The 26,794-nt window shown below is 39.2% G+C and overlaps 2 protein-coding genes across 7 annotated transcripts in view; one reads left to right on the forward strand and one right to left on the reverse strand.

Annotated features, from left to right (window-relative positions):
- Window positions 1–2,556, forward strand: part of stxbp1a (syntaxin binding protein 1a) — a 39,805-nt gene extending 37,249 nt beyond the window's left edge. The window contains exon 19 of one of the 2 annotated variants that reach the window (XM_026174379.1): window positions 550–2,556. In XM_026174379.1, coding sequence (XP_026030164.1) covers window positions 550–632 — 83 coding nt within the window. In that variant the 3' untranslated portion in view covers window positions 633–2,556. The remainder of the gene's footprint in view (window positions 1–549) is intronic. The other variant, XM_026174378.1, reaches the window with a different exon arrangement.
- A 54-nt stretch (window positions 2,557–2,610) lies between these two features.
- akna (AT-hook transcription factor) lies at window positions 2,611–22,609 on the reverse strand. 5 transcript variants are annotated; one of them, XM_026174371.1, is made up of 25 exons: window positions 22,350–22,608; window positions 21,849–21,963; window positions 15,625–16,230; window positions 13,920–14,679; window positions 13,532–13,835; window positions 12,354–12,428; window positions 11,951–12,013; window positions 10,831–10,951; window positions 10,524–10,618; window positions 10,355–10,414; window positions 10,136–10,254; window positions 9,848–10,019; window positions 9,198–9,367; window positions 8,939–9,091; window positions 8,540–8,780; window positions 7,298–7,401; window positions 6,845–7,110; window positions 6,609–6,753; window positions 5,930–6,082; window positions 5,363–5,502; window positions 4,985–5,110; window positions 4,694–4,804; window positions 4,411–4,509; window positions 4,021–4,165; window positions 2,611–3,536 (listed from the first exon to the last, which is right to left on the reverse strand). In XM_026174371.1, exons 3-25 carry the CDS (start codon window positions 15,989–15,991, stop codon window positions 3,284–3,286), a joined length of 4,242 nt encoding a protein of 1,413 aa, XP_026030156.1. In that variant the 5' UTR covers window positions 15,992–16,230; window positions 21,849–21,963; window positions 22,350–22,608; the 3' UTR covers window positions 2,611–3,283. The 5 variants fall into 5 exon arrangements, with proteins under 5 accessions (XP_026030156.1, XP_026030158.1, XP_026030157.1 ...); XM_026174373.1 differs by having other exon boundaries at window positions 15,682–16,230; window positions 21,849–22,608; XM_026174372.1 differs by lacking the exons at window positions 21,849–21,963; window positions 22,350–22,608 and adding an exon at window positions 19,109–19,495.
- Between the last annotated feature and the right edge of the window lie 4,185 nt (window positions 22,610–26,794).

A 26,794-nucleotide genomic window follows, 5' to 3' on the forward strand; every position in this document is an offset into this window, starting at 1 on the left:
AAAATAAAGAGAAGCAAAATAGTTCCACTTTAATGTGCAAAACAATCTAAACCCAGAAAGGTTTTAGTCTATTCTTAAAATAGCCAGTATACAAAATTTGAAGTGGTTTAAATAGTTACTTAACCTTTAATTCATTTTCTGACTTATGTGATGTGAGCGTAATGCTTTATTTTCCCCTTCGCATTTAATGTGTGTGTCAGAAAAGAATACAAAGAATCTCCTCAAGACAAAAAAGGAACGGAAACCCCCAAAAGCACTTAAACCTCCACTTGAGTACAGTGAAAATACCCCCCCCCCCCCCCCCCCCCCCAACACTTTTAAGACTCTTTTAATACATATTAATAATCCATTTTAACTTGCTGACTAACAAATTACGATTCCATAACTTTACGATCTATCTTTACTTTCAACGTTATGTAAGGTTGTCCTCGTCTAAAAAGTAGGCTTCATAACATAAGCTGAAAACACATTTTTCATCAGTTTCCTTCCAATCGTGCAGATCTAACACGCTGTGTTTGTGTGTCTCTTTATGCGTGTGCGTGTCTCCAGGATCGACCCACATCTTCACTCCCACCAGCCTGCTGGAGCAGCTCAAGGCCATGAACAAACCAGACGAGGAAGTGACGAGCTAAAAATCCTCCAATCAGTCTCTCTCCTCTTAACCTTACTCCCACCCCCTTACATCATCTCCCCCCCCCGCACATCATTCCCAACCAAATCCTACACATTAACTGTGTATGAATCTTGCTTGAGAAGAGAAAAAATTTAGACAATTAAAAAAAAAAAAGAGAGATACGTTATATCAAAGAATAAAATTGTTGCAAGTATTCTCATATTTTACAATGGATGCAACTAAATAAACGTATTTAAAATTAATTAAATATCAGAAAAGAAGGCCATTTAAAATTGAAATGACCAAAATGTAATATTGTACGCTATGAAACCTGCTAGGATGTGTAAAAGGTAGATGATTTCTCTTGTTCGTTTCTTTCGGTTACCTCCATGGTGTGACTTTTACCTTTAGCAGATAGAGGAGGGATGTGCAGCCTGAGGGGTTCATATTGTAAAAAATATATCAGTCACCATGCAATTTATAGATATATGCATAGATATATTTCATCAGAGAGGAGTCTGTCCTATCACCCTTCCCTTACTCATTTGAGATGTTCGTATTCAGTAGCATGCTTCGACTGTGTTTGTATCCAGTGTGGATGTTCCGAGAGCCGCATGTAAATGTTGTGGTTGAATATGGCGCTTAAAAAAAACTTTTTGTTTTGAGCATCACAAAAAGGAAACTATTCTTCAAGGATTTTTAAGAGTTTAAGAGACAATTTCACTGGCCGCTTTATTAGGGATACCTTTCTCACTGCTTATTAACACAAATGTATTGCTAGTAGGTCATATGGCAGACGCTTGATGCATGTAGGCATGGTCAAGACGGCCTGCTGAAATTCTGGCAGCAAAAGGGGTCCAAACCTGTGTCAGCAAGGTGTAACTAATGAAGTGGCCGCTGAGTTTGTATGCTCAAGTAAACTTGGTCCCAGCTACTGAGCTTACAGGCTAGCAGAGAAGAAAGTAGAAAGTGTTCAGGGATGTATTGATTTTTGAGTTTTTGATACTCAAAACAAGATCTGTTGGTTTTAAGTATTCATTTTAAGAGCTCCACTTAGTCAGTCGGAAAAGAGGGAACTCTGTTAGAAGCCAGAATCATCCCTCCTCCAGCTGCCGAGACTGTAAAGTATTTACTTGCCACAATCTTTTTCCTTTCCTCTTCAGAGACGTCACGTTTCAATGTCAAAAAGGCCGTTGCTTGCTGATATTTAATAAATAATCCTCCAAAAAGGGCCAGTTGTATTTCAGTATTGTATCCTGTCAGATTAAGTCTTATCATTGGTTAGTAACGATGTTTAATTGGGCCATGCACTGAGTAGTGTTGTGTATATGCTATATGTTGCTGTTTTAGCGTCTCACTGTTGAATGGTGATTTTTCTGACTGTGAAGTAGTGACTTTTCCTTTGACGAAAAAACAAAACAAAAAAAAAGCCAATGTGAAGCCGCCGTGTTTGTGGTGTTTTAGCTGTAGCTGTTTAGTGGTCCACTGGGAAAAAGAACTAAGATCTATATTTTCTTTGTCTGTTTTCCTCCTCTGGTGCAATGTAAAACCCTCCAATGGTGAATGGCTTTGCAAGTTTAAAAAACAAAACAAAGAAAAACCCTGGAAACCCCTCGCCACTTTTCTTTCCTCCTTCTATTGCCTCTTTCCTGGCCAAACAGTTGTATATTGCACTATGATGCGTTTTCTGTGATGCAAACGCTTGTGTTTATTTTTTCTTTTTTATTATAATTTGCTGTTGTATAGGGTTTACGCTGTCAAATCAGTTGATTTATATCAAAATTATTTATCAGAGAAGATAATATTGAAACATTAGTCTGTCCAAAAAACTGTTTAACTTATTGGGATTGTATGTTTGCGAGTGTTGAAGCACAAACAATACTTCCATGTGTACCTAATATGTACTAAGGTTGTCTAATAAATTGGCTTCCATTATACTGAAAGACTGAACTTTTTTCTATTATTTCTAAAACAAACAACAACACACAGTCATTCTTTTTTTTTTTTTCATTACGGAGTAGTGAAAATGACGTTGGATCGACATCGGCACAAATGAGCAATAAATAAAAAAAACAAAGTACAAAAAGCATATCTAGAACATCGCATTTTAAAATATATCATCTATACAGACAAAAAAAACCTTTGATATCCAGCATCTGAGGCCCTTGGTACATCAAATGATTATGGTTTGAAGAATGACCATCTAAAACTGAGCTCATGGCTCATGAGTGCATTTCATTTACAGCAGAAAGAGTTTCTACATCATCAGAAAATGAATTTCTACAGCGACTAAAATAAGACTGAGGTTAATTTCAGATTTCTGAAAACTAGTGTCACATGATCAAGAAATGGCTCAAAGTGCAGAACTAATTCATGAGAATATACAGGTCTCTGTAGTACGTCATAGGTTTGAAAATAAATATGATCTATAAGACATAATAGTGTAAACAGAGTTATTGTAATGTTTACCAGCAGATAAAAATACATGCTTTGGCCACCTGAGCAGGGCGGGGGAGAGAACTATCTTTGAAAACATCAGCAAAGAAAACTTACAAAGAGGATTTGAGATATTCACTTTGGTCCGACTCAGTTCTTTTGGCTCGTGCCTCGTTCTGCAGCTGCTTTTGAGTTAATGACTCTCAGTCTTAGTGCCTGTGATGACAGTTCACACTAGTAGCTGCAGGACTGAGTGAGCAGCTCCTGGTACTGCAGTCCAGATGCCAACGAGCCAGCCATGTGCCTGGAGGTGTGTTTCATGTGTCGAGCTGCTCTGATGGCTTTGTTCAGTGAGCTGTCCAACGAGCGCTCCCTGTCAACAGACAGTGAGCGTCTTTTCGTCCTCCTCCTCACCTCCCCAGGACCAGTGACCTCGGCAGACATCGGAGTTCTGTTAGGAGAGACGTAGAGGGGGGACGAGTACAACCTGAGGAGATGGTAAAAAGTAAGTAAGGATCAGGACAGAACAAGATGTTTCTATGTAACATTCTCTCAAAACTATATATGAAAAATCTTATGTATCAGAAACTGTTCAATAAACTGCACATAACTTGCACTATTTTGCCCCAAATCCTCATCCAGCAAACCTCTCAGCTGAGAGGGAAAACCTCCCTTCAGCGCAGCCATGTGCACTTAGGGAACGACCTGGCCAGTCAAGCCAGCAAAATCTTCCTTCTGTGTTTTTAGACTGAGGCGATAATGCTGTGTGGATTCTGGACACAGTTTGTCATCTTTAAATTTAAAATTAAATAGAAAATAACGATATATAAATGAAATCTGTTATTTGCATGTTAATCTAAAAGTCTGGGAAACAAAACAAAAAAAGAAGCAGAAAATGAAAATTTTAGGCTTTTAGGATTTTTGCATACTGTGTCAGATGAGTGTGTGAGCTATGAGACCAGCGCACTTACAGGAGTGGTGGAGGGCACACTGGCATGCACTGCAGCAGTGCAGGTGGAGCTGCAGATGCAAAGAACCTGCTCCCCACTGCTCCATCAGGGGACTCGGCTGGCTGGTACTTTATGTGTGTGGAAGTGTCGGAGAGTCTGTGACTGTCTGCGAACCACAGAGCAGGCCAGGAGCTCCATTAACACTTAAAATAATTGCACTCATTTCATTTACTGCAGACTAAATTTATGAGTCAAGTGGAAATCGGGCATAAATTTCCACACAACTAAACTCTTGTTTTTGTGTGGTGAAATAATGGATTAGCCACACAAAGATAACAGTACATCCTTCTTCTGATAAGGATTTAAACCTCAGTGCTCTGTGCATCTGAAACGCATCTCATGGTCTCTAACCTGGCTTAATGACTTTGTATGATTCGAGGCGTCCGCAGAGAGGACATTGATGGCAGCAAGTGGAGGAATGGAGCATCTCTCTACCGCCACCAGCTGGTCCTGACAGTACAGAGACATCATAGAAGAGGCTTTATGGAGGCTGATCGACTCATTCAAACCATAAAATTAATCCAGATAAAGCTTTAACATTAAATTAAAGATGTTTTTAACCAAAGTGCACTTCAGACACTTGGATTCTGCCCTCTTTGCTAGCAAACATGTTTATCCAGGCATTCATTCTCACGTTCAGGGGATGCTCTGTGAAATGACAAACACTGAGAACAAACAGGAGCTTGACTTCTTCTGCTGTCAGGTTCATCTCCTTTTTCAGACACAGAAACAACAGGATGCTTCCCTGCAATACAGAGAGAGGTTTCCCTCAGCTCAAACCCTCAAGACTGCAGTGTAGATGACTGAGAACCTACATGGATTTATTTAACATGTCTGAACAGGTCCCACTGCAATTTCAAATTTCTGAAGCTGTATTTGACTGAATTTGTCTTTGTGTCTCCAGTGGTGTGGTAGGTGTTCTTACTGTGCTGTGTTCGCCTGCTGTAGACAGTAGTTGTGTGGGAAGAGCAGCTGTCTAGTGCTGCAGATGTTTGAGTGCATCTGGACACCTGAGGCTGTGGTGCACAGGGCTGCAGCGCCGATCTTGTCACTGAAAATAAAACACTGACTCAATAAGTGATAGGGCTTGCCATTAAAAATAGGAGTTAATGAGCATAACAGGCTTCAGAATCAAAAACAGGATGAGAACCTTAAAGGAGACGACACTGTTAGTCCCTGTGAGTGAACATGCTTCGGTTTGACCATACAAGCTTTCATAATGGCTAAATGAAATGAATAAACTGGTATCACTCCGTCTCCCTCCTTGATTTTAATGATCATTTGTTAATCACGATGAACTCACAGTAATCATGTTGTGGCTCTTGTTGGTTTAGAGCAGATTTTCTCCTGGCTATTCGTCTCTGTGTGGACTCCTCCGTAACCTCGTCCACCATCTGTGTTTCTCTTTTCCCTGCACTGACATCACTCCGCTGCTCTCTAGACCTGAGAAGTGGAAGAAAACTAAATTAACAGCAAGCAACAAAAAGCAAGTCTGCTATAAATGCTTAAAACTTCACTTGTGACATAACTATGAAATTTCCAAATCAGGCCGTAGAATATAAGATCACATAGTTCATTATGCATCCACAATTATTATTATTAAATAAATAAATAAAACTTTATTTATACAGCACCTTTCTAGACAGAGTCAAAAGTGCAGCACATCAGATAAAAAGTCATAAATTCCAGATGTTGTTAGACATCTGGAATAATTTGAAAAATTTGGGAATATCACCCAAAGCAAGCAAACACAAATCAGGTTTTTAGTGCTCCTACTTGGCAGCAAAGACAAGTGACTGTATAATCCATCACAGTAGACTGACTCTGTGGTTTTATGTGGAGCATTGAAAAGAAAAAAAACAAAAACAACCTGAAGCAAGATGAAGAGGAGCTTTGATTAGAGCTGTTATCCTGAGTTGATGGAGCTGATCTAATAGAGCTGATAGGCTTCTTGTTTCTCAGACTATCTTCTAGTCTCTCCTTCAGTTTGGTTACCTCAGCCTGCAGTATCTGGACTGCATCACTAGAGGAAAACAGAAAAAGGATCTTTACAAAATAATCCACCTTTGCAGTTCATATGTAAGCTTGAACTAATGCACTATCATACCACACCAAGTTTTGTGGCCAAATATTGTGACGTGACCTCTAAAATGCTTTACTGTGGAAAATATGCAACTAAACCATTCAGCTGGTAAAAAATGGATGGCAAATATTGATGTAGGTGCACTCGCATTCTGAAAAGAAACAAGAAACACCACACCGTGCAGGAAACAGAAGCTCCTAATATACAACCTGATTCAACAGCAGGCGATTCTGTAATAAAATACATAAAAGAAAATTATAATAAAAACATTACAACTAGTTTTTGGCGTGATCATGTTACTGCATTATTGTAGCAACAGTTATTGTCATTCATCAGAAATCATTAGGATTCACAGCGACACTGTAGAGTGACTATCTACTGCCTCACTCTCAGAGCTTTGTGTTTCTGGGACATTCTCCACTTGTACTGTTGACTTGTTTGCTTCAAGTCCCATCCAGACACTCACATGCAGTTCTGACTGGAACTCCTTGCTCGTGGAGAATCGCAAAGGTGGTGCTGAGTAGTGGTGGAAGAGCTTGAGTGTGAGCTGTCGAGGAAATTGATAGATTTGCTGTACTGGTCAGTCTTTTCACCTTCAGAGTCAATGCGAGCTGTAGAAATAAGGGGAGGTCAGCAGCTTAAATACTCAAAAAGAGAGAGAGAGCACTACTGATTACTAAGTAAATCAAATTGGAAACTCACTGCCGTCACTTTCAAGTCCAAACTCACTGCTGCCACTCGCCACCCTTTGTTGTCTCAGATTGACACAGCGCTTTGGAGAGCAGGAGGAGGTGCGTCTCCTCACTGCCCTTCTGCATCTCTGTGGTTGGTCGAGGCTGAGGCTAAGTCGGGAGCTCATAATCAGGTCTTTAGCTGTATGACTGTGCAACGGTGAGGAAAAATGAGATGGTGCAAAGACTCGGCCTGTCTGAAGACTCGTGCTTCCTTCCTGAGGCACTGGAACACCGCTGCACCATAATGGACAAAAACAAAAACACAGAAGACTTAATCAAAGAAAAAAAAACAATCACTTTAAAACAATAGAAAATCACATCAGAATGTGTTGTGTGTGTTATGGGGTGGGGGATGGCACCTGAGCTGAAATTATTAGTGCAGTAAATCACTATGGAGGAAGGGAGGCCGAGTTGGACTCACCTCTCTAATGCCCTCTGGTGGAGAGGACTGGAAGTTGCAGGAGTTAGACGGCTGCTCTCTGAACCAACAAACCCGCTGTCTGTCTCTGGAGAGATGATACCATCCTACAAAACAGAAGTTATACAACATTAATACTGATCATCACACTAGGCAGCTGCAACGAATATGTCAAATCTTTAGTAAAATAAAGTGTTTTGTTAATCATTACAGAAATATTTTAGTATTATTGTAGGGTCTTTATCTCATAGCATAAACCACCTTGAGGCGACTGCTGTTAAATAAAGTTTATTTTTTTAGCTACTTTGAAACTAATTAAACTTTGGCATGTTAAAAAGAGGCAATTCAAATAGTGCACATATACACTGATTGAGTTAGTCCAAGGATATAGGGAGCATTTTGCACTTATATATCAGCTGTATTTAAGAAGTCACCCATAGAGAAACCACTGATTGGTCATTAATTGACACTGTTAAATCTAAGCCTATGCAAAAACAAATCACAGAATATGACGAGCTTATGTTGAGGCGAAGTGAAGAGGAGGAGAGGGACAGGTGCTGCTAGGGTGAGACAGACGTCTCTCACGGAGTCCTTTAGTGCTGCAGGCAGGCAACATGTTCCGATAGCGCACAACTTCAGTTTTTTTATTTCTATATGATAATTGTGCATTATTAAGTGATAAGAACAAGTAATCTGATGCCCTTTAATCATTATGAAGCTGTAATTTGAGATACAATAAAAGATACAATAAATAAAATACGTTTTTGTACAAAGTATCGGTATCGGATCAGTATCGCCGATACCACCCTGAATTTTACTTGGTATCGGATCGGAAAGGAAATCAGTGGTATCGCACATCACTAGCGCTGATCTGTCAGCTTGTTAGTAATAATATTATTATATACAATATATTAATTAGCACAAGGAAAATGCATGAGTAAAACAATATATAATAGGCTATACCTAGCTAACTAATTTGCTAAAAATGCTAATGCAATAAATAGTATTCTGCCAGTGTAGACATATGACAGTATGTTGCTTTAATAGTGCCAACAATATGTGTATGTAACCAGGTTCTTCCTTTTAGTAAAATTTAACTGTTGTTCAGTATTTATCAGCTCCAAATCCAAAAATGATCAGCTCATTTTCACTCAAGCTTGGTAGAACCATACACCATACAGGCCATAATAAAGCAACAGTTTTACTCGAACTGATACAGGATAAGTGACCATCAATATCACTGACCTGAGAAAACACTCTCCTGCCCCCAGCCTGAACCTCGGAGCTCCTCACCTCTGACACTTTTACATCTCCGAGGCTACTCAGACTGCTGCTGTGAGACTTTCCCACCTCTACCCTCTTTATGTTACTCTGACGAAAAACAGGAAACATCATGAGCCGGCTGGAGGCCGGGCGAGGACTGGACCTGCTGTTTTGCTGTTTGTTCACGTCAGAAGAATAGCCCTGATGGTCTGACTGTGCATTCCTGTTAACAGATAATTGGAGAGAATTTAGTCCAGTGGTCGGAGAAATTAGCTTCCTCCCAATTGTGTATTTTTTTTTACTCAATTTTTTGTCCAATAGAAAAAACAAACTGCTGCTGGTGAAAATGCAGACCATCTTGCCTTTTACTTTGAGACTAACCTCTGAGAGAGAGTTTTCCAGACTTCATTGTTTCCAGTTTCCTGTCTGTCCTTGTGTTCAGACTGCATGTTAGTTCTTAAAGCAGGAGAGGAGAGAACTGCTTCATTCAGGCTACGCTCTAGAAGTTTGGGAAGCTCCTTGATGCTTCGGTAGCTAAACAGATGGAGGAGAAACAGTTAAATAATTAAAAAGTCCCAGCTGCAGGGCTCCTTATTTATCAGATTTCATGATATTGATGCATTTAAATATAGCTACTCACTGATTCACTGCCATGGTAAAGTCCTCTGCAACACTTTTAATTTTGCCCTTCAGAGGATTGAGGTAGAGAGTTTCTTCATCCTCTCCCTCGGACTTCTCTTCATCGTTCTCTTTACAGGCTGAGCTCACTTCTGCTTCCGCTGCCCCAGAGAGCAGAGGCACAGGCAGGACCTCAAAAGAGAAAAAGAGAAAAGTAATTGACAAGATAAAGTCTGGTAAAGCTGTGATCCTGTCCTGAACAGGGATTTCATCATAAACCAAAAATAGTCCAATTTTGTGAAATAAAAATGCAAGTTTTCCACTACAAACCACATTAAGCAGTTAAACACGTTATGTATAACACACTCACAGCACTCACAGGTGCAATTTCAGCTTTTTCCATTTTGCCTAAGGACAGTTCCATATAACAGTACACTGGAGGAGCTGGGATCTAACCACTGACCTTCTGATTTGTGGTAATCAACCACTCTGCAGATGTCTGCCTTGTAACTAGAGTGTGAATGAATGCAATTCCCTACACTCACTGTGCTACAAGGGCACTAAAAACACATACCTCCTCCACACAGACTAGGTTTATTACAATTTTCCCACGCTGCTCACAGAGTCATAATAATCCCGGCCATACACAGAATAAAATGATGCTGTTGCTACCTGTGGGTGAGTGAAGGTTACAACATCCACAGAGAGGGCAGATGGTGTGGTTGGTTGAGGAGGTGGAGAGGGGGGAGTAATCCAGGTGGGCTGATCCGGTTGCATCTGTTCCACCTGCTCCTTCAGCTCGTCCGTACGCAGCCCACACTGAAAGATCAGCCCCTCTAACTCCCTGATGCATAACATACATGTTAAAAAAGAAAAATGAATCAAAACAACTGAGTAATGAGCACACATAAATGCAAAATATAAAATGTATTCAGATGTAATGCTGGACATCAACATTACCGTTCTGGGTCAAACTGGCTGATTTCTATGCCTCGCTGCTGCAGGAGTTTGTGCTCATCCCTCGCCAACAAGTATCCCCTCTCCAAAGATTCGAGCCCCTCGGCAAGCTGAGCCATACCCTAAAAGAAAGAACTTTTATGTATTCCATTCAATATATGTTCCCATTAGATGTGATGTTTAAAAACCTAGAGAATTCTGCTGTGCTTTTGTTGCTTTTACCTCAGTTTGTTCAAAAGGTTGAAGTTTTTTGCTTTTACGGAGATCCTCAAACGTCTGCAGCTGAATGAAAAATCAAAAGGTTTATCATTGATTAACTTCCTAAATGACCATTATTACCAGCCAGCAAATCGGATCATTCTCATCTCTAAAGATTTAATTGGCCAGTTACCTGCTGCAGAAATGTTTCGGCCTGGCTGAACAGAATATTGGCTAGCTGCTGTCCAAGCTTAGAGCCTGGTTCGGTAGGACCGGTAGCTGAACTTCCTGTTACATGGACAAACAGATTAGAAGGAAAATGCACACAATGCCTGTTGTATACAATCATCAAAGCCAGAGACAGTTCACCCAAAAATTCTAAATATCTGCAGAGTCGTTTCTCCATTCAGATAATTGTGGTGCAAGCTGCCCGGTTTAAAGATACTGACTAATACAAGATTTAGCAGCAAAGAAGTAACCATTAAATAAAATGAAGATACCCTGATCTGTCGTGGGTTTCTGAGCCTGAGGAAAATCAAATTTTAGCAACTTTGAAGCACCGCAGTTTAGTCCTGATTGCACGCAGTGGCCGGGATTTGGTGGGTCAGAGTACAGGTTAACCTGGAAGAAACATGAAAAACAAAAACAAACGTGTTCTCAATAATTAATACCTAGCCTGTCTGTATGTGGACTTCTACATTTTGTAAGAGACACACTGTTTCACTGTATAGTACTTTTACCCATACAAAATGAGACTTCAGCAGGTTTTGATCAGTGTTTGTTCTAATTTCTCATTCTAGAAATGTGAAGCGAGTCAGATTAAAAAACAGTATACACACAGCAGGAAAACACTCCCATCTAGTGTCCACAGGTTGTAAGCTTTCACTAAGGCCTCACAACTATTCTGACTAACACATAAGGAGGGTACTGAGGTAATTAAGGGCAGGGGAGAATAACAGAGTTTGGAAAAAAATGAGTTAAACATAGTCAGTCATCAGCCAACCAAAGTGTGAAAATGAGCTTGACAGTCACTCAAAGCTGTAAATCTTTATGACCTTTAACGGCTCTCAGAAGGCCCTTTCCCCACACATACACAGCCTACATATTGCAAAAGTAAACAGCTGCATGGCACCTACAGGGACACTTTAATATACAATTAAGAGACAACAGAGATTAATCAGAAAGACAAAAACCCCACTTAAAACCTAAATTCAGATCATCAATCAGACTGGAACCAGTCAGATTTCTTATTAAACTGGTTATAAGCTCAGCTACAAAAGGTAAATCTACTGGAACATATGTCTAATCAGAAAAAAATACTTACTAACAAATATCTGCAAATTTTGTTGTAAAGGAACTCCTCCCACCCTGCCTGGGTGAGGGGAGGATAGAACAGATGGTGGTTCAGTTTGTAATGAATGAGATGGGAGAAAATGGAGGTGAGGAGTTCAGTAAGCTGATTTCAATTAGTGCTGAATGTGAAGCGCTGCAGCACAAACAGAAATGAGCCACCAAATCTTTAAATGACCCAATTCCGAACACTTCAGCACTACTCCTGCCTCTTCTGTATTTATTTCAAATCCCACTTTTCTGAGATTTGTAATCATTTGTATGACATACTGCTCTGTCTATGATGCGCTGAGCCTGCCTGGACCTGGGATGCTGATTCTCTAAATTTCTGTCCTGCAAAAATGAAATATAGACATATAAATGTTGTGACATAATGAATTTATTTCATAATTCTAATGATTCAAATTTTAAGCTCTACTTTGAAAGTACTTTCACAGCTGTTCAACTATCGAAAGCCACATAATTACTCTTTGTTGACAAGAAAAATTCAATAAATGCCTAAAATTTAAGTAAATAAGTTGTATATCACTTTGAAGTTTGGTATTAACTTTAATATTTTATAGTGGCTTAATGGTTAGACCACTAATAATTACATATGATAGTGAGATGTACTGTTTTTCAATCCACACCATTAAAAGGTGATAAATTATAGCTGGATCTCTAGATTAACTACCTTGGCTTCCAGACGCAGACGATCAATGGTGTTCTCTGCCTCAGCGTACTTAGTCAGCAGTCTGTCGTAGTCTTCCTGCAGCCAGAGGAAATAAAGGAGAAGGAAGTGAGGAGAAGCAGTGCAAAAGAAATGTGACATGAGGAAAAAAAAGTGAGACAAATGAAAATGAAAGGGAATAAAGCAAAAATGGGGGTGGCGATAAAAGAGAGGACTAAAAGACTGGAGCGGAATTTAGGTCCAGTTTAGTCTAATTCATCCTGTGAGGCTGTCAAACGTAAACAAAAGCTGAACATATGAGGACAGCCAGGCAAAATATCTCTGTGTACTTTGGTTTTGGATTTGCTTTTGTTGCTTTTGTTGGCTGTCCAAATAAATGGATGGATGTCTTAATGCTCAGTTTCAGTATAGTAACTGAAACGCTACAGCAGACAGTGACATTCTGGGTAATAATATTAAACAAAATTCATTCTAGAAAATGTATTTGTATGTTGTTGTTATATTATAGTTAAAACTAAGTGAAGAGAAATCAGTGTCTTATTTTCACGTTCAATAAAAAAATGAACAAAATGTCTCCATTATTCAGATTCCACCACTGTGATGAGTTTGATTTGAACCGTGACACTAAAACAAAGAGGAAATAAAGTGGGGCACCCTAAAACTACGAGTCTCATGTGCCATGTGTTTAAATGCGTTTCCCCTATTTTTCCCATTTTAAAACCTTGAGCTGGGAGCTGAGATGAGACTTTTTCTAAATATATTAGTCCCTTCTGGCATATCCATGTTTGATGTTCACACATTATTAAATTCTAAGTGCGTCCTGTGTGACGTTTTCGCCTTTTGAAATGAAAGCTCGTACTTTAAGTCCAGTCAGTATTGGCATTCACACTAACCTGGAAAAACTCAGACTTCTTCATGACATTTTGACTTGTTATAGTACAAAAAGCACAGATCTTATTACTGAAGCTTCAATTACGTGTCCCAGCAGACCCTGTCAGTGAACCTGTATTCACAGAAATAGAACCTCCCCTAAGCAGAATGCAGCCATCATTACTACAACTTTGATTTTAATACTGGGACAAGTTAGATATCTTCTGTCCATCTCAATCAACTTTAGTGGTTTAAAGTAATTTTACAGAGAACTCTTCCAAACTGAAATACCTCTTAGTCTCTACTAGTACCTGAAGCTGATTGACCAGTGTGGTGGCCTGCTGGTGGCATCTGAACTCCTGAGGCACAATAGCGTTGATTGCACTGGTTGCCTGTCCGTCAGAATCTGGCGAGGTAGGAGATTCACCAGCGGTGTTCAGTAGGACTTCTTTCACTATATCAGCAGGGGATTTGAAGACTATAGGTGGCTCGGGTGATAAGGACTTCCTCGTTAACGAGGACCTGCTCTTGGGGGGCTTGTAACCGCCTTTGGGAAAATGAACTCTGGGTTCGACCTTCGAGAAGTCTGGTGTGTGGTAACTCAGAGGCCCCTTTCTGGAAAAAGAGAATTGTGATGTATGAAAATAGAAAAGAGCAAAAAGAAAGCCCAAATAAAATGGTTAATAAAATGTGTTTTACCTAGATTCGTCCTCTGCAACAGCATTGCTCCTGGTTCTAGGCGTTACCACGTCCCTGTCACGACGTGTGTTCTGTTGTTTGTTGGGCCTGACTGTGCCGGGGGAATGAGTTCTTGAATATGCAGCCTCAGGAGAGTGCTTCCTTATCTTTCTTGGTGTGGGAGTGGGGTGACTATGCTCCTTATCTCTCTTTCCTGATTCTTTTCCAGGGCCATTACTTAATCTCCTGTAATGATTTGAGATGACCTGTTCAGAAAACAATGCTGCTGGCTGAGGCGAAGCCCTGAGCTTTATCTCGGGACAGCGAGGACTGGAGTTGAGGCTCACGTGGCTACTGTTAGACTCTTGAAAACTTTCTGTAAAGCTTATTTCTGGAAAGGTTTCAGCTTCAATTCCTGGGGCAGTATTTAATTCCTCGGCAGTGAAATGCAGACGATGGGGTAAGGCAGAACGGGAGGCTGGACAGGAGACACTGTCCACAGCATGCAGCTGAACGCTAGAAGATTGTCCTGAGCTGATCTCTTTTTTCTCTTCTTTATCACGATATCCTTCAGCGAGTCCTGCCAGCTTTCTTCCAAGCTCCCCTGATGTTCTAGTGTGCTCAAATTTCTTTTTACTCCAATCACTCCTCCCTCTCTCTTCTCCATCTTTGTCATCATTCGTCGTGTCGTGGTGTTTGTTCCACTCAGAAAGATGCTCTGCTACCTGCTCCTCCATTCTCCGCCTCACCTCCATATCCTCTGACCACGTTTTTAACTCATCTATAATTACAAAAAGAAGAAGGCATGAAAAAATAATAAGGAAGCAAAAAATGTGTTGCGCAACAAAGGACTGTGTAGTTTTAATGAATCACACAAATGTGCACCATCTTTGGTCTTCAAGCGCAATCAGTTCCATGACTCCAGCCATCAACAACCAAACTTATTTTAAATTTGGCAGTTTCCCTTAAGGTCATCATGTTGGGGACCCCTCCTCCCCAAAAACCTCGCCAGCGCTTCTGCAATTTTTTAGCTTTCTCTGCTTTAGACAGGTTCACGGATCAGTAGTGATGAGAGCTTTGTCTCAGACCACAACTCTGTACTAAACTGCTTGTTTGTTCCTTATTGTCTAAAGCCCAAGGTTGCACATAATGTGAGGAGTAGAACCAAGGGGATCCATGCCATTATTCAAGATTCACTCGGTTGTTCACGATGACCTTTTAAAAGTGTTACTGTTATGTGTCAAGGTGTGTAAGGAAAATATTCTGAACAATGTCAGTGTTCACCACAATCCTACTCACTAGATTTGGCTAAATCCCGTTTTGTTTTGACTTCTCAAAATTGCCCAAAGAGACTAATATGACGGGGAGACAGGCAAAATTTTGTGTGTATTTGTAAAGATTTTACAATTGTAAATTACTCTCTACAGTAGAACCAAACAAGCAGGGACCTCTTTTAATCACCTGATGACAAAATAATTAGTATCTCGAGAACAAAGACAGAATTTACATTTTTCAGTTGTCAGGATTTGTTTGTTTTCTATCATCTTAAGCATATTATTTTTAGGTTTTAGAAAATATAAAATATGAGAAAACAAAAAAAATGAAAACAATTATTCAATTGTTATTCAAACAGGTCTCAGAATTAGGTGTATTCAAGTGCTTTAGAGTGGAAAACTAAGAAATGAAGGTCAAGAAAAAAGTTAATAAATTATAAATGAATGCTCACAGGATGACAGTTTTCCTGTATCTTCTTCTGTTGGTTTATGGTGCGACAGATGCTTACTCAGCTTGTAGATCATCTCCTCAGACGGTGTGTCCCTCTCAGCCACACTATAATCTGCCTCCTCTGGGGTGAGGGATCCAGGGCACCCATCTGAATTGCATTCCTCCAATTCCACATTTTCAAGTGCCTCTGACAGTCCAATGATACCATTCTCATCCATTTGACTAAAAAAGTCATCCTCTTCTTCTGCCTGTTCTTCATCCTCTTCATCCCACTCATCCTCTGATATAGCAGTGCTATTAGGTGAGGAGTGGACCGAGGCAGGGGTCCAGAACAGAACCCCTGCTGTGGTGTTCTGTCTTGTTTCCATTCACCTTGCAGCCTCCCTCAGTTCTTTGTTTTGACTTCAGTTACTGTTTCAGCCAGGCCTGGGAACCTTTAGCATCTTTTTTAGTTTCTTTGGCTCTGTAGCCACTTTCAAAACCATGGTGGAGGAAGTTTACAAATTGCGGTAGAAGTCATTGAGCTGGTGGCAGTCCAGAGGTAACAGCTACAGACTCAGTGATTACTCTTCAGTGCTGAGGAACAGGAAGCATTTGGATGCAATACCTGAAACACAAACAAGCAACCGATACTTATTTCACTACATGTAACACTTTGCAATGAATCAAGGTTAACACACCTTGAGTAGCACGATTTGTTAATGCAGAAGATTTGAGGCTAACCCCAATTCCTAATCTATTTTCCATTGAAATAATTTAACAAAAAAAAAAAAAAATCATGTCACAGATAAAAAACAAACAAACAAACAAAAAACATCCTAGACATAACAAACACAATAAAGCCATGAAAAAAGAAAGAAATTACAACACTCTTTATTTGCTTACTTGCTTGGTTTAGGTAACGGCAATTATTTCCAATTAAAATAAACAAAAAACAAAAATTAAAGTTCTAAATTGTCTAATCCTTCAGTCTAAAAGCTTTTCTGTTCTCTTTATCAGTGCTTGTATTTTATTTTATTTGCATTGTACTAAACAATACAGTCAAACTCATTGGAGAGAGCTTTTAATGCCATCTACACGACTTTTTTTACTCTGTTTTAACACTGATCAAACTCTGAGACAATAAAACACAAACAGACTTGACCAGGATAATAATAATCAGTAAATTCAAAACTTAATACCTTTACTATATACATAATTAAAAATGTTCATAAATGTAATCATAGATGACAGAATTGGAATACACATATAATCTACCAGCTAGATGCTGCTACCTTTAAGAAAAGGCTCCTGATTATTTAAAGCTTAGTTGACTGACTATTTCCTTTGAAAATGTGCAGTTCAAACACTGACTCGTGATATTTAAGGATATCATGAGAATATTTACAATGCAGCACGTATGGACCGGTTTCTAAGGCGACATGAACTTTGTGTTTACACCACTGATTTAGAATTCTTTTTATTGCCCCCTGCTCAAATCCTGTACCATCTGCTCACACCGTACAGCTTTTACACACACTACTGAATTCATCTCAGTTGCTTAACTCACAGGAAACAAACACAGTATACAGGTAACAGATCCTCGATTAGTCTGCTAGTTCAAAATGTCACATAGCAAGTCTCCCAAGAATTAGCTTGGAGCTGCAACACTCACTATAGCAACTCCACAACATGAGCTCAAGTTGTGTTTTCAGAGTGTGCAGTTAAACATCTCTGACAGCTATACAGCCAGTGGCTCACTCCCAAAGCTGCATTTCAATGTGCTAGAGCAAGGGTGGGCAATTAATTTTCCCAAGGGGCCACGTGAGAAACTGGGACCGTTGTGGAGGTCCAAAACAATAAGCTTATAAAAAGATACAATTAATACTGAGCAGAACTGAGTTCAACTTGGTGGTGCAGTCCTCCTAATTGCCAACAGGTCTCAAAGAACATCAAGACCATGCATATTTAAACTTTAAGCTATTTGGATTTGATTGCTTGAGCAGCAAAGTCACACTGTGTAATTATCACTTACTTCCACTTCCACTTACAGAACAGCTATTTCATAATGATGATGTAGCTTGATTATTTTGGTTTTGAGCCAGCAGGTCAGGAAATAACAACTGCATACTGGGTCATGGACTTTAACATGCATCAATGACAGAAGCAAAGTCTTGCAATTAACATTTTAAAACAAAGCGCAAGTAAAGTACACACTCTACAGCACTCACATTTCCATTAAGAAAAGTGGTAACCATGGTTGGTTGCTTCTTTCATCAATATCCCAGATTACCAAAAGAAGATTATGAAGCCTGGTGCTTCTTTCATCTCTTAACTAACATACAAACGTTACACACAAACACACTCAGATTTACCCACAGACGCGCATGCACAGACTCGCATCACGCTGAGCCCTTTCATACACAAATCACTGGCGACTCTCCACACAGGCCAACATGGCAAACTCACCATGCATTTAAACTAGACCACAAGGAACAAGAGCACGCAGCTCTGCGCATAAACAACATGAGAGGTAGGTTTACAACAACAGTCATTTCAGAATAGAATTGCTTAGAGCGCACAGTGTAATTATGGTATTATTTCTAAGGTTTCTTCCTTCTTGGACAAACACGAATTTTCAGGCAAATGAGGACCAAATCCCCACCAGGCTGTTGCTGAAGTGAAACTGCACAAGCCACAAATTAATGTGATGCAAATATATGTATCACCTGACAGTTTAGTGCTCATTTTATTTTAATAGATTCATAGCCATAATAAAAATTTCTTCACCAAAGATTTTACACACAAAATGAGATTCTATTATTTAAGCCATGCAAACATGTGGTCAAATTACATTTTTGTTCATTTTTTAATAAAACTGTATGTGAAAGTCAAGCTTACTGATGCTTTAGCAATAGCTTGCAGTTTAAAGTGTCTGAAATGTGATGTAGAAATAAAACTGTGGATGTCAAGAAAGATTTGCACATTCACTGGGAAGAAAGATAAAGCAAAAACCCTGATGTGACTGCAAAGTGCTTGGAGGACGGTTTAGCTGACACAGTAGCAACAGCTCTCCTTTCATGCAGCATTTATGTACAAAAAGGTTCTACATGAAAGAATCATCAGAAAAACTTTACCTGCTACCTCATCACAAATGTCAGTAGAGAGACGATGAACAGATAAAGATCTTTAGTCACAACCATTTTGGAGAAATAGAAGGTGGGGAATATTATTAAAAGAACACATTTCCTACTGAGGACTGAGGTCGAAATACAATTATTATGAATTTTAATAATTCAACTAATCATGCAGTCAGCCCAGAAAAGTAAACTAAAAAGATACAGAGCTTCCAGGATAATTATCCATGTAATGGGAGGAAACAATAATAAAATTAAAATGAGGTAAGACAGCATAAAATGTAATTCCTAAATTCAGAAGCTTTTACATTATCTGTATCTATAGGAGCTTCATTTTGGTGAGGAAAAAGAAGCACAAAAAGAACTCACCTGTTACTCTGCTCATAACTCCATGTTCATGCCCAGGAGAACTAAGTATTTAACTCAGCTGCCAGATTTGGGGGGGGGGGGGGTAAGCTGCTCTAAATCCCTGACAGGGGGCTTCACCGATTGTAAAGAGACAATAATCATCATGCAGAACACGAGACTGAAAAAACTCTGTGCTACAGACAAACTAATCACAACCAGATGGTGAGGCAAGCCAAGAATACATGTATGATGCACCGGTAAGCTGGATGTTCGGGAAGGACAGAGATGAGGAATGACAGCGTGAGAGAAAAAAAGGATAGATGATACGGAGGAAGAGGAGAGAACAGAAGAAGAAAAGCTGTCATAAAATCAACAGGGAATATATATGTTTTCACAGAGTGACACTTGCTGAATTTTGAGCACACAGTGAACAGAAGTGTAGGTGGAGCTGCCCCACAGAGCACCGATCTGTTTAGGAACGCCTAGTGAATAAGATATGGCAGCTAATCTCCTTAGGAGGCACAGGGAGCACTGAGGACACAGGATGAATATGCAGAAGGAGCCGCTCAAGAGAGTGATTTAATATTTTTACTGTTATTTTAAATACTACTGAACTGGAATGCTCTGGCATTGGACTTTAGACTACAAGCCATATTTAACAATACATTCATTCAGTGCTTTAAAAGTGCTAATTAACCTAACCAAAGCATGTCTTTGGACCGTAGGAAGAAGCAAAAGTACCAAGAGGAAATTCAAAAAGGCAGGGAAAACAGGCAAACTCTACGCAGAAGGACACCAGCTGGGGTTTGAACTAGGAAACTTCTTCCTATGAGATTATAATACACTGCCCACAATGACTGTTGACTGGTTGACTAAATTGTGCAGTGTCAAAATACGCTGTCATTCATTGAGCAAAACATTGGCAACTTTTGTAAGCAAAAAGGCGATTTTTTTTTTGGCAGAACTGGCAACAAGTCTGGACCTAATTTTGACCATGTGCTTTTGACTATCCAGCCTCAATACTCTGCCTTACCTGCACGTAACCTGTACGTTACAATGTTTTCCATCTTTATGCACCTTCTTACTTCATACTCCCAGCGGACTCTGAGTTCAATAATATTGACATACTAACAACATTTTCAGCTTCCTCTGGCAGAACAAAAGGGTAAATAGACTGGTGCATGTATAATTTTCATCTACACTTACTAAACACTTTTTTTTAGGGCTTTTTTACACTACAAGCTAAACCCATGAACAGACTGAAACACTTTTATCACACACACACACACACACACACTCTGAAAGGAGTGCATAATTTGGGATTCAAGGACACATCTAGATGCAGACTGGAATAGCCCCGGAGCGAACAACTGACCTTCCCATTAGTAGACGGCCCACTCTACAGCCTAAGCCACATCACCCCAGTAGTGCTGTTAACTTGCTGTTCAGTGTCTCTAAGGTTTGCAAAATGATAATAATATGCAGTGCTAAAAACCAACTGTTAAGAAATCACAGTACAGTATAGCTGTATAGCAGTATATGTTAATAATAATAACAGCAATAATTACAGAATTCAAATGTTAAGGGACTTAAGATCAAGTAAAATCAGGTAAGGCTTTTCTTATACAAGTATATTTTGAAATGTGACTTAAAAGAACTGACTGAACCAACTGATTTCATAGCCTTGATTAAAAAAATGCTCTGGCCTCTTTAGTTTTCAGTCTAACCCCAGGAACAGACAAAAGACCTCTCCCCAAAGAACTTAAAGCACATACTGGTGCAGATGGTACTGAGAGGTCAGAGAGGAACCACTGCCTTTTTTATTGGTTTCTTCCAGCCTGGCCTCAGAGCAAACAATAGGAAGTATACTTCACGGCATCAACACTTCTTTCATTCAAAAGAGGGGACAGAGAGAGGACAAAGAGGGGGCATGTCACCATGGCAAACTGGAAAACAGAGCTCTGAATGAAAAGTCAATTAGTGTATTTGAACCCTAACCATGATTATGGCTTTATATACCTAACAAAGAATTTGCTATTGCCTAAACACAGCAAGAACGTAATCCTGCATTAAAAATCTAGGCAAAAATGAAACATGTTTGAACCAGCCACCGTGCACATGGTGATATGATCTATGGAAGTTTACCCAAAATATACTTTTAAAATTTCCACGATTGAATTATCAGATAAAAAGATACAACATCCAGTGTACCAATCCTTGTTTCTGTTACTCTATGTCAATGAGACTAAATGAACGCACTTTCAGTATTAACACTATCATATATTCCATGACATTAAGGTTAAACTTCAGTTACAGAAAAAAAAAAACAACTAAAGTTTGGGTTCAGGTGGTGACACTTCTAGTGGATGTTAAAAACAACAGCTAATTGTGAGAATTCAACTGGGAGGAGCAACTGATTTTGCATGGAATCACCCCACTTTGCTGTTCACTGTATCCCAAATATCAGTGCTGCCAAAAGGAGCTGATTCTGTAGAGATACTGTAAAAACATAACTTCGTGCCTTGGGAAAGCCAGGTAAGAAATCTACAGTCTTCCTTTGATCCACAGTTTCAGGCAGCATCAATATCCTTTCCCCCCTAACCACCTCTGCTTTACAACAAGGACTTCCAGTACTATAAAGAAAAAACTTGTTCAGATATACAAACAACCAAGTACTACCAGCCAGTCTGGTGGGCTGTGGGAGCCACAGAGCAAGAACCACCGTTGTGAAGAAATCTAACAGCATTACATTACAACTTACCTCGTACAAACACAGTAATGGGTCGATACTGGAGATGAGATGACCAAAAAGACTTGAGGGATTTCATGATGGGCAGATTTCACAGCATGGGTCGGTTGCCTTGAAAACAGCAAAACTAAAGAGGAGAAAAGACCCACCCCTGTGTCACCATGGCACACACACCACAACAAACCGCCATCAGTAAACAGGGTTCTGGGGGTTTTAGAAAACGGTTAAACAGCTCACTTCACGGTTCGTCGCTGTTAGAGTAACGTTGAGAGTAAACCGTTAGTAAATGTAAGCTAGTTCTACAGTAGTCACTGCCAGTTTTAGAACTTAGTTATCGTTACTATCACTAACTCCTTATTCTCTAGTTAAAGCAAACCTAAAAAACCCACACTCCGACCACTTTCAGCTACATTATGTTGACAGGTTAATTCCGACGCAGTTACACTGCTACACTCATTTCTCCAATAAAAAGAAAAGCTGAATTTTCTGATAATTATAGGGCTAATTATCAACCTTGGACGTTGGAGGAGCGTGGCACTGATTTAGCTGGAAGAACAGTTACTCGAGGCGAACTACATGGGGAAATATTAGCCCTGAGCTTATACTTCAGGCATTTTATTCTCTTCTAACCACGTCGTGCATAACTTGGCCATTTTTAAAAGGTGATATTGACGACAATGATAACGCTTTCCACCCTAGCCTAAACTCAGTGGTTGAACAAAAGCGTTTGTTGCGACCAGTGAAAACCTGACAGGCAATAGTGAGGAGCATAATTTTAACATACGCACCCAAAGCTTGAAAGCTTCAACTCAACATCTGAGTAGTGATTGGTTATGATGGTGCTCAGGGGCGGGACTTCTCTTAAATCAACATACAAGGGAGGGTGAGACCACAAGAGGGCACCGTTGCACATGGTTTAATTTTTTTCCTCCCATATTTAAAGGCAAGAAAATTGATCTTATTGATACTCCGCACAGGTTTGCACAAACTTAAAGACACAATTTAACAAAATAACACAAAAGACATGAAATTCCTTATTTGTTTTATTTGTTAATGAACTACTGTGCGCTCTAGGGAGATATCAATTTTGTTGTATTCATTTAATAACAATAAAGGTGTTCAATTCAGTTTTTAAAAAGGTAAAAGGGAATTTTTAATACAATGTAAAGGGGAGTAGCGTGTACAGTGCTGTGCAAAACTCTTGAGCCATCACTCATTTCTTTATAGTTTCCATTGCTTCCAATATGTGAGGATTCTTTAAAAGAGTGACCATGATCTTGAGCAATAGTTCTCCAGACTTTCTGAAGGTATTTCTAAATTTTCATTTGGACATTGGCTGTTTTGTTTTGTTTTTTCAGTCCAGTCTTTATACCTGACACATTTCAGAGGAATCTATTTTGGTTGTTAAGCCACTTAACACTGATCTACAAATCATTCAAGCATAATGAAGACACCTACCTCAAATGACACAAATATTAACAGACAACAAAGAATCCGTTTTAAAGTGTTTCTTCAGGCACCTTCTGTGATGTATGGTTTGGAGATGGTGGCACTGACAAAAAGACAGGAGGCAGAGCTGGAGGTGGCAGAGCTGAAGATGTTAATATTTCACTGGCAGTGACCAGAATGGATAAGATTAGAAATGAGTACATCGGAGAGACAGCTCAGGTTGAGTGATTTACAGACAGTTAGAGAGGCAAGGCAGAATTTTTTTTTTTGGACATGTGCACCCTTTGTTCAGTGGATACAGTGAACAAAGGATGTTGAGCATGAAGCTATCAGAAAGGAGGAAAAGAGGAAGACCATAGTAACAAAAAAAGTCAGAATGAAAGAAAGGAAATGTAAAAAAAAAAAAGAAAGAAAGAAACAAAGACACAAAAAACAAAAACATGGTTGTAGGGAAAGAGGATATGAGGTGTGACAGAATGGGACTAGGGAAGATGGAGGCAGTAAAGCAAGCACCCAAAAGAAAAAGGGGAATGCACCTTTTTTTTTTTACTGTCAGATTGTTACAAAAACACATCTTTTTTCCCATTTCTTGAGCTCAATTCATGAAAACTGCCAAAGATGACACAGTGTGGAATGCATTAAATAGTACTTTTTGCATCAACAAGGTGATTCCCAAACAGCTACTAGCTGAAAACTTGGCATATCCATACCTGGCCAGGGTGTACCCTGCACCAGTCCTATGGGAGCTACCCCTGCAACCCTGATAAGGATGAGCAGCAGAGAATAGATGGATCTGACAGAATCTGTGAGATGCATCTAGCCCTTCAGTTGATCCATCTACTGTTAGCTGAAGGCTCATTAGAAACGGCCTCAGTGGGTGGATGGCTGTAAAGCCAGAGGTATGCTAAATTACACAAGAACTAGACTGGAAATTGGTGACAACAGATATGATGGAGTAATGAATCAAAATGTAAAAATTGTTGCTCAAATGATCATCTGTATATACAAAGGATTTCAGGAAATAGGCAAACAGTACAGCCATCTCTAAAACATGGTGGAAGCTCTGTTATGGTTTGGGTCTGTGTTTTTAGCCTGTGTTTTTTTATCTTTTCAAAACTGAACTGACTGAATTACGAATGCAGAAAAGTACCATCAGATTTTGATCCACCATGCAATACCATCTGAAAAGCATCTGATTGGAAACAGTTTTTTTTTTTTTAGCATGACAGTGACCTTAAACACACTTCAAATGCATATCTGGATAGAGAAACACAAAATAGAACATTATCAGGTATGCACTGGCGTTCCTGAAACACAGACCTCAATCTTATTGAAGCAATGTGTGATCATTTTGAGAGAGAGCTGAGGAAAAGGAAGCCAACATCCAAAGAAGAGCTTTGAATGTCCTTCAAAAAGCCTGGAGAGCTATTCTCGAAGACTACCTAAAGAAATGGCAAGAAACCTTGCTCATAAGAATTCAGGCTGTGTTGAAGATTAATGGCAGTAATATCAAATATTACATTCCAAGTCAACTGGAACTATGCAACATATATTTGGTTGTAACATGTTTCAATAAATCCCTTCACCTATTTAAATAAATATGGCAAAATGAAGGGTGGCACAAGACTTCTACTGTACTATATATATGTACAGTAGAAGTTAATATTTTTCATCTGCCTTACCTAGTCTGTATTTGTAAACTAATTCACATATTTCGGTGCTAATGAGTAGTTGGAAACATCTTGAGAATGCAAATAAAAAACAAAACAAAAAAACTTCTGTGGTATGAGTCTTATTCTGAACCCTTGGAGAGACTCAGTGCAGTAAAAAAAATAAAAAATAGCGCAAAGGTGTCATTTTAAGGTGTCTGCATATATAAGACAAAAGAGTGTACTGTATATCAGAACATGCATAAAAATTCTCCCCATGGTGTTTGTATGTATAAGAGTGACTTCTCTGTAGGATCTGAGGGACTAAACCGAGAGAAACAGAAAGACATTTGTCCATTAAACTGACATTGACCAGCCATCTCATATCTTCTGACATTATCTGTTGAATACAAACCTTTTATTTTTAAAAGGAAAGCCATAATCCCCTTTGGTAAGGAGCAGCAACAAAAGACAAACTGTGGTAGATTGCTTTCTGGCTTTAATAGAGGGTGCACAATGGCAGAGCTTTATGTGGTCCCTGGCACAGAATTGCCAGGAGAGATTACCTGTATGTTTCCTGTTTCCAGGAAAATACATTTAAGAGGGTTTTTTTTTCAGATAACAAAAAAGTTAAATATACCAAACAAAACCAAGTCACTACCTTATAATCATCTTTTGAGATCTGACGGCAGACACACAAGCTGGTGACATGAGGACTTTCAATCATAATCTTTCTTAGAAGCAGGCATATTGTAGCTGAATATCTGTCATCTTCTAGGAATTTGTATTACCATTACTGTTTCACAATGCTCAAGGGGATGTGTTCTGATTACAGTTCATCATTGAAATATGCAGATGTTACAATGACAAATGAAATAGCAGGAAATATCTCAATAACCCTGGGAAGTATGAGTGCATGGCATTTTTTATTTTTAGTATAAAAAATTGGTCACTTTATTTAACTGACATTTTTGCCCCTACAAGAAAAAAGAAAAACAAAACTATGATGTAACATCATTTACCAGATTTATATTATCAGTAGCTTAAACAGAGCTATCGAGGCTCTCATGAGTCTCAGCTGGAGACAGAATTGGATTTGCGGCTTGCTGAGGATGGGCTCTGCTATTTGTGCAGCACTTGCTCGAACAGGATACTCATGCTTTCACACAACACTAAAAAGGTGAGCAGTTTACAAATACAATTTAATAGAGGATGTTCCAATAGCAAAATAAAAGCTGTGGTTTTTTTTAACTGAAGAAGGGGTTCACCTGCTTCCAGTGCGACTTCAGCAAAGCCAATAAATGCTTTGGTCCAACAATAAAGTTGTTTTACTTGCTGCAAGTGCTGCTGGCTTTGTGACCTCTTTATGATTTTTCAAATTAATATTCAAACGAATGTATTGTTGAACTTGAGAGAGGCTTGTGTATTACAGATAACTGCATTTTCTTGCTGCTTTTATATCTTTGCTTTGGAAAGGAAGACCATCAAAAACAGTAATACTACTGTTACAAAAACAGTAACAGTAGTAAATCGGAGGATTGTGTGCATATTATCAGAAATGCAAATTTGGCTCTTAACTTGAGGGTCAAGGGAACGGTGCTAAACGGAGTTAATGTGAAAAACAATTTTGTGATGCCACAAAAACATAATTTTAAGGCTAGTTTATATTGATTTTTTTCTTCTGCTTCTGTCCTTGAACTCTCAGAGCTGCACACAGATTGTGTACTCAACAATGGAGACTTAATAAGTTTCTCAACATCTATTGGACACACAAAAAATGTAGAAAAGCAAATAACCCAAAGCAAGGGAATTGTTGCGTTGAGCATTTCGAAAATCATGAGCATTTATTTCGAGCACGGA

The sequence above is a fragment of the Astatotilapia calliptera genome, chromosome 7 (assembly GCF_900246225.1).
Source record: "Astatotilapia calliptera chromosome 7, fAstCal1.2, whole genome shotgun sequence".
Lineage (NCBI taxonomy): Eukaryota > Metazoa > Chordata > Actinopteri > Cichliformes > Cichlidae > Astatotilapia > Astatotilapia calliptera.

Excerpts from the sequence above, each read along its gene's own strand:
- akna (XM_026174371.1), bottom strand. The coding sequence starts at position 15,991 with ATGGAAACAAGACAGAACACCACAGCAGGGGTTCTGTTCTGGACCCCT. Across the intron at positions 10,415-10,523 it reads CCGAAACATTTCTGCAGCAG|CTGCAGACGTTTGAGGATCT; the intron begins GTAACTGGCCAA and ends TTTTTCATTCAG. Across the intron at positions 4,805-4,984 it reads CAGCAGGCGAACACAGCACA|GGAAGCATCCTGTTGTTTCT; the intron begins GTAAGAACACCT and ends TCTGTATTGCAG.